At 39.6% G+C, this 8,135-nt stretch overlaps 1 protein-coding gene across 1 annotated transcript in view; it reads right to left on the bottom strand.

Moving 5' to 3' along the window:
• Positions 1-6,769, bottom strand: part of FAM107B (family with sequence similarity 107 member B) — a 364,667-nt gene extending 357,898 nt beyond the window's left edge. The window contains exon 1 of the mRNA XM_007954913.2: positions 6,356-6,769. Coding sequence (XP_007953104.1) covers positions 6,356-6,769 — 414 coding nt within the window. The remainder of the gene's footprint in view (positions 1-6,355) is intronic.
• Positions 6,770-8,135: the final 1,366 nt, after the last annotated feature.

Raw genomic sequence — 8,135 nt, forward strand, 5'->3', positions numbered from 1 at the left:
CATGATGAGACTGGTAATCAACTCCATGGTGGAATCTACTGGGAGCAGCTGAGTAGCAGCTGCCTTTGGGTATGTGGTCTGCTTCCCAGATATAAGAAGCAGCTTTGGGAATGGTCTCTAGCTTATGGCACCTTGAACCCTGCATGTAGCCATGTCATTGTTCAGCAGCCTGCCATGCACTGCCGACCTTGGGAGTTACAATGGACTGAATTAATGGCCTGCTGTGTGATTTGGTAATATCAGGACCGTGCCTTGTTACTTGTCAACCTTGGGCTTAGCAGCCTAGCAGCCAGCAGCTGTCTGAGTGAAGAAATGCCTCTAGCTTCAGTGGGCTGGGAGCTGGAGGCAGAGCTGAAACCCAAGGCTGAGGGGATTTCACCCAGCCCTTAGAGCCCGGCACTTTGAACTTGGACTTAAAGCCTCCAAACTGTAAGAGAATAAACTCCTGTTTGTGAAGGCCATCCCATTTGTGGTATATTCATGTCAGAGCGGCACTAGCTAACCAGAACACAGACTAATTAGTATCATTTTATAAATACAGATGTGCATATATATTTATACAAACAAAAATAATTCATTTTTCACTTAGCTTACTTGGCTTCCCTGCCTCAAGTTTTTCTTTTTAGAATCAGATGGTAATTCAAATTTAAACTTAAACCAATCACCCTACTGTCTGAACACTGGTAACTAAAGATAGATAGAAGGACTTGTTCCCATTTCTTAGCTATAGCTATGTTCTGAGGCTGAACTTCAAAAAAAAAATATATATATATTTATTGCTTATATCAAGGCAGTTAAAATGATGAGGATTAGAACATCCAAAGGGGAAATAATTTTGCTGCCAGGAAAGATGGCAATAAAAGCAGTTCATTCATCATCTGCCGAGGGCAAACATGTCACTGCAAAATTACTAGGTAATGAAAAATCTGGGCAGTCCTCTGGCACTTTTAATCAGAATATCTCAAAGAAATCCCACACTGTCATCAACTAAGCCTTGTCTGTGGCAGGACAGGAAGTGGAAAGTGTCCCTAGTACTTTGTTATACATACAAAAACATTAAGCAAATTAATATAAAGCAAGTAACAATAATTACTACTATAATGTATACATATATGTAGGTACAGTAAAAATTATAAAAGCTGTAACCCGTGTAAGGCAGAAACTTGTCAGAGAAGGAAAACGCAAATATTTTCCACTAATAGAGTGTGACAGAAAAGTGGTAAGACTGAATTCTGTCAAAGGTGAAAAAGTGGCAAGATCTGGCTCTCATAGATTACCCTGTATGTGTGTGTGTGTATGTGCATGTATCTCTCTATATATTTAGAGACATACACACATACATACATATATACACTCACACACACACACACACACACACACATATATATATATATATATATATATATATATATATATATATATAAAGAACTCTAGTGGCATAGCACCCAAGGCATCTGACTGCTAACCAGAAGGTTGGTGGTTCAAACCCACCAGACACTCCATGGAAGCAAGACTGAGCACTCTTCTTCCATAAAGATTTAGTGTCTCGGAAATCCAATCAGGGTTGCTATGAGTTGGAATTGACTCAATGGCAGTGGGTTTTATACACACACACACATTCATATATATAGAAACCCAAGGAGGGGTCGCTATGAGTCAGGGCCGACTCGACAGCAAATAACAACAACAACAACATATATATACACACAAACACACACACACACAAACACACACATGCACACAGAGGCATGTGTTGCTTAATATTCATGATACATTCTGTGAAATGGGACGTTATGTGATTTGGATGTTGTGCAAACCCCATATTGTAGTCTAGTCCTGCTTTTTCTCTAAGCATCTCGAATAAGCTTCTTGCCTTACCAGTGATCATTAACACACTGAAAGGAATTGCTTTTGTGTTCAGTCCTCAATACACATCATTAGCAATTTCTCCATATCTTATATAGGTCCCTCTTGCAATTTAATTAGCCTTGTAGTTTTCAGTGGAACTGGATCCTTTAACAGCTTGGAGAATTTTAACTTTGTTTTTGAGGATCATTGTGTTTGTCAAGTTTGATGTGCCTAAATCATGAGCAATAGAATTCACTGAGTTTCCATCTTTGTGTCATTTAATAAACTTTCGTTTCACTTCCAAATCCATACTTTTCCTTTGCCTCTTGCTGCTGCTATCACTGGCATTGGTTTTGCTGCATTTAGGAGCCATGATACACTTCACAGTAATATTTTTGAAAGAAAACTAAGCAAAGAGATAATACTAAGACACTCAAGAGATGCATGGTACATGAGATTTGATGCTGCTGCCTATGAGTTGAAGTATTTAGTTACATGGTAAACTTTTTAGATAGAAAGTACAGTACACAATAAGCCAGTAACAGGATTTTATCATGACTTCCGTAGTGATACTGTCTCGGAAACCCAAGGAGGGGTCACTATGAGTTGGGTCTGACTCGACAGCACATAACAACAACATGTACTGTACCATTATATGTTTGGCAACACAATCAGTATACAAGAGACATGAGATACATGTGTTGCATACAGGGAGCTATTTTGTTCACTATGGCCTGTTCTAAACTCTTTTATAACCTACCACTGATGTATATGCAATCTGATGCTGCCTGAACTGACGTTATGCAGTGTGTGACTGTAACATATAGATATACAACATACATAAGTGGAATTTAAATTTGATTGCATATGAAGAGACATCACATAAGAATAGTGGATTGTGAATTCTAAAACACCACACAAATAATAATTAGTAGTATGAGCATATTATAATTCAGAGTATGGACTTTGAACCGAACAGAACTGAGCTCCAATCCTGGCTCTACCACTTACTCCCTCTATGACCTGGTAAGCGTATTATAGTTTCTAAGTATCCTCATCTGTAAAATGGGAATAATAAAAATATGCACCTCACCATAATCAAGGTTAGATGAAATCCTCCATGTAAAGTATTTAGAAGACTGGCTGGCGAAGAATAAACCAAATACCTACACCTGTTGTGGCAGAGTTGATTCTGACTCATAGTGACCCTATAGGACAGAGTAGAAATGCCCCATTGGGTTTCCAAGGTTCTCATCTTTATGAAAGCAGACTGCCACATCCTTCTCCCACAGAGCAGCTGGTGGGTTCAAAGTGCTAACCTTTTGGTTAGCGGCCAAGTATTTAACCACTGTGCCACCAGGGCTCCTGGCATACAATAAGTGCTTTGCAAATGTTAACCAGTTGCCACTGAGTCCATTCAAACTCATGGTGATCCCATGTGTGTCAGTAGAAATGTGCTCTATAGGGTTTTCAACAGCTGATATTTTTTTTAATAGTCAGGTCTTCTGACACACCTCTGGATGGACTCACATCTCCAACCTTTTGGTTAGCAACCAAGTGTGTTAATCAATTGCACCACTCATAGTTGAATTAGAATAGGTGTCCATTTACTGGGCCCACAGAAGTTGCTTTTCTTGCACACCTTGACACTTAATTGTGCACTGTTTTCATTTCATCATTTCCAGTTTAGTTTCACTTTCCTTTCTTTCCAGTTTGGTCCCACAAACAACTGCTGCAAATGCTACCCTATAAGGTCCCTTGCTCTTTTTCCTTCCCACTTCAGCTTCCAACTCTCTCTTCAGGCCTGGTTATTACAAAAACCCATCAGCTCCAACCTTTCCAACTCTAATTCACCCTACCCAGACCTACCTATTAATCTTCCCAAAATGAATCACAAGCATGACGTTCCTCTGTGCAAAATTTTCAAGGCTTCCCACTGTCTACTAAGTTAACCACTCATTACTGTGCTCAAGACATCCTGCTTTTGGCCTCAATCTCCCTTTCTGAGTATCTCTCCAATTCGTGGCCTAATCTTCAGACAATCTGACGTACCTGTTCCTACTCTGCATTCCCCTACATCCATGGTTTTGTTGATAAAATTTTCTTTCATTCCAACGCCTTCTTCATTTCTGCTTCTAAAAATCCTAATGCTTCTTTTAGACCAATTTCAAATGTCACCTCCCCTCTAAGTTACCTTTCCTGACCTTCCAATCTTCCTTTGAACCCTCTTAGGTATGCCTCTTTGTGAAACATTCAGCCTTGCATTAGGGTTGGTTCCATTTAAATCCTGACTCACTTCTGTAGTCTAGGGCTTTGTTCATACCAAGTATACAATAGGCAGGGGTGTTAATCCACTGTTTTATTATGTTCAAATACATCTGTTTACCTTGGGTACCTGTGTATCATATGCCACTAAAAAAGAAAGATAAATTCAAATACTTGCTGCTGTGCTTAGCAATATTGGAGGGGTCTTGAGCTGCTGCAATCTCTACCCACTCCGTGGAACATAACAACAACAACAAGCTCATTAAAATAGTATATCATTACATCTTTGAACTTCCAAAAAAATATAAACTTGGCCATGAAGTCCACTCAGCTAACTGCAGTACTACTAAAAAATATATCTTGGTCTGGATGTGAGTATAAAGTAAAAATTGAACAACAAATTGCTAGGGATATTTTTGTTGGTTGATTGGATAGGTGGGTGGGTGGGTGGCTCATTGGTTTGGAGTTTTGCTTTAGTGGTGTTAGAAAAAAACTACAGTTATTGCTATAACTATATTGTAATAACAGAGGGTTTTGTGACACCCTCTGTTCACTCTAAGGAGTTCTGCTGGTGTAGTGTCTAAGGCATTTGACTGCTAACCAGAAGGTTGGTGGTTCAAACCCACCAGTCCCTCTGTGAAAGCAAGACTGGGCAATCTACTTCAGTAAAGATTTAGCACCTTGGAAACTCAAAGGGGGTCGCTGTGAGTCAGAATTGACTCGATGGCAGTGAGTTTTTTTTGTTGTTATTGTTGTTGTTGTTCTGTTCACTCCCAGAATAGAAAGATACAGACAACAGAGTTGAGCTTCAGTCATTTAATACAAAACTACAGATAGTTGAAGGAAACTATTTTGTAATTATGTTTAACCATATCTTCACTGTTTTACAGTTCTCATTGCTAATGAAGCTTCTTAAGCTCAGCAAGCCAGACAACAAGAGATTTGGTTAAACTAGATGAAAAAAACTATTTTGAAAAATAATATCTTAGTAAGGGACTCCCAAAGTCTTCTATTTTAAAAAATCTGTTCTTAAACTATTTGACCAGGAACACAACCAAAAAATGCTCTAGGAACCCTGACTCTATGCTGCCTCTCCAAATTATCCCTCCAGAACTTCGAAGTGATCGTGCAGTTTGATCCAATCAGGGTATTCAAAAATCAAAATGCAGTAATGCCAAGGGGAGAAAAAAAGATGAAAATAGAGAAATAAATGACTTTAGATGCTATGTTATTTTTTAACTCCTTCAATTTCTTATTTTTTTCAAATAACTTCCTACTTCTCCCTTTAAGTCTCAGAAAATTATCACTGAAACATCCACATTGTGAATATTTTTATAGGTCAGTCTTTTCTTTACTGCTATGACTACCAAAACCAAAACTACTAATGTCAAGTCAATTCTAACTCATAGCGACCCTATAGGTCAGATAGAACTGCCCTGCAGGGTTTCTAAGACTGTAAATCATTATGGAAGCAGACTGCCTCATCTTTTCCCATGGAGTGGCTGGTGGATTCAAATCACTGAACTTATGGTTAGTAGCCATGAGTTTTGCCCACTGCACCAGCAGGGCTCCTTGCTATGAGTACAAGTATTACCATTTCCAACTTTTACCAGACTGCTTTGATATCATGTGATTCCTTTTAAATAGAGTCAATTTCTGAAATTCTCTAATCAAAGATTTCATATTATGATTCTGCGTATGTGTCATACTATGGATTTTTGTGTAATGAATTCACAGACCAGCAAAAAATGCTTTCTCAAATTATATTGCTCTTAATCTTTTATTGAGACACTGTTGACCATGGTGCACCATCAACAAAACAACAATGCACTGCCATTGAATCAGATCCAACTCATAGCGACCCTTCCTTGGGTTTCCGAGGCAGTATCACTACGGAAGTAGATTGCACTTCCTTCCAAGGAGTTGCTGGTGAATTTGAATCACCAGGCTTCTGGTTAGCACTATGCCACCAGAACTCCCATAGCTGGTTAATTATAGGTCAAGTTTGGCCATTGCTAAGGCTCCAATGCTTACTGTCATTGTGTCCCTTCCCATCCTTTGAGAACTTTCTGAGAATTTAAAACACTTTACACACTTCATTTCACTAGTAAGAGTTCTCCCCCAAAGACTTAGTCAGTACACGTGTGAACAAGTTTATTTTCTGAAGCCATCTGTTAGTCACTGAATGATCAGAACTCTCCTTCAACACCATGCTTTCTCTAACAACATTAGGAACACTCACCTTTGGCATTTCAATAATTGATGGTCTGGGGATAGAAGTTTGAAAAGTAACTGCTTCACAACCTGGTTCAGCACTTAGGGACCCAGGCATATCGTCAAGTGTCACAGAAGATTGAGCAGCAGCATGGGTACTTGAATTCCGATTTGCGCTACCATTTGTCTCTGAATGGGTGCCGGAATCTTGCCTTTTCTCTGGAGCTCCTTCTTGCTCCCTCGGGTGACTTGGATGTCTGCCTGTTTTGGTCATGGGCTGAACATAGATGGTGGAATGAGTATCAGCCACGCTGGACTGATCAAAGGGAGTATTCTCCTGTGTATTCCCAAAACAAGCAAGTAGCGCCGAGCATGGAAATGGATGCATCCTTCTAGACGGAGATTTCAGTCTTTTGGTGAGCCTTGCTTTCCAGGTGGACATGACCGGCAGTGAAACATTGCAAAATTCAAAGGGGAAAAGAAAATTTTCCAGAAGTTCAGATCACCTCTAGTTTCCTTCTAGTAGCTATTTTCTTGCCTGAAGAGAAGGACTTTCTACTGATTGCCTCTAGAGAGAAGTTTAGGAGATGGCAAGATCCCCCTCTCGGAGAGTATCTCAGCTACTAGCCCCCCTGCCCTTAGAAAGTGACCATCCCTGGTGATTTCATGCTCTCCCTTCATTGAGGCTGTCAGTAGCTAAAGAAAGCTGTCTGTGAAGCATGTGGTTGTCTTGGGTTACAGTCCCCAGGCAGGGCAGACGCTTCAGTGTAAAGTAATGCCATGTCAATAGGCTGTTGCTTCAGGTTACCTTGGAGGCATAAAGATAATGTAGCCTGATAGCATCCACCATAATAGCGTCAGTCTGTGTATCAATAACATCATAACAGCAGCATAACTTCTTAAGTTACCCACTTCAAATATTTATTCCTCCAAACAAAACAAAAACTACCCAGTTATCTATCACAAATAAAGACCCTCAACAGGGGCCTCGACCCTGACAGCTGTTTCATTATTAAAGTGGGAGTTAGACTTGAAGCTTTTGTCTGAAGAAATCCACATTTGGGTCTGATATCATAAGGACTTTTCTAGATCTTTCCTGAATCTTGTCTTAAACAAGCTTTCTGGCTTTGGGATTTATATGGCCCTTCCCAATACTATTAATGAGTCCATTAATTTGCTTTCTGTTTGTTTGCTTGTTTTCTCCCTGTGCTATGTCCTTGATTGATTTTTAATAGCAAAAACAAAAAATGAGGCCTATGTGAACAACTGACACAAGCATTATGTGCTGCATCCAGCAAAACCACACAGGTCACGAAACAAAGTGACACAAAAGGATTAAAAGTTTTTTAAAAGCAACGGGGACCAGGCGGACGCGCCACATATTCTGCGAGAGCAACCCCTGATGCATCCATCCTGCTTTATTTATACATAAGCACACAATTACATCATAATTTTGATATTTCCTTAAAACAGTCAAGTATTCAATCAAATATTTTTCTACGATAAAATACAATGTTTCCTTATAACAATCAGTTATTAATTAAAAGTTAAAGTTTTACTCTTTCTTATACCCAAGGCATTTTCCCATGTCCAAATGTATTGGATAATTAATTAGGTTAATATCTCTTATGTTGTTGTTGTTGTTATGTGCCGACGAGTCAGACCCAACTCACAGCGACCCCTCCTTGGGTTTCTGAGGCAGTACCACTATGGAAGTAGTTTGCCCCATCTTCCTTCCGAGGAGTGGCTGGTGGGTTTGAATCACCAGCCTTCTGGTTAGCAGCCAAGTGCCTTAGCCACTATGCTAC

The sequence above is a fragment of the Orycteropus afer genome, unplaced genomic scaffold (genome assembly GCF_000298275.1).
Source record: "Orycteropus afer afer isolate SDZICR_OR568_19922 unplaced genomic scaffold, OryAfe1.0 scaffold00481, whole genome shotgun sequence".
Taxonomy (NCBI): domain Eukaryota; kingdom Metazoa; phylum Chordata; class Mammalia; order Tubulidentata; family Orycteropodidae; genus Orycteropus; species Orycteropus afer.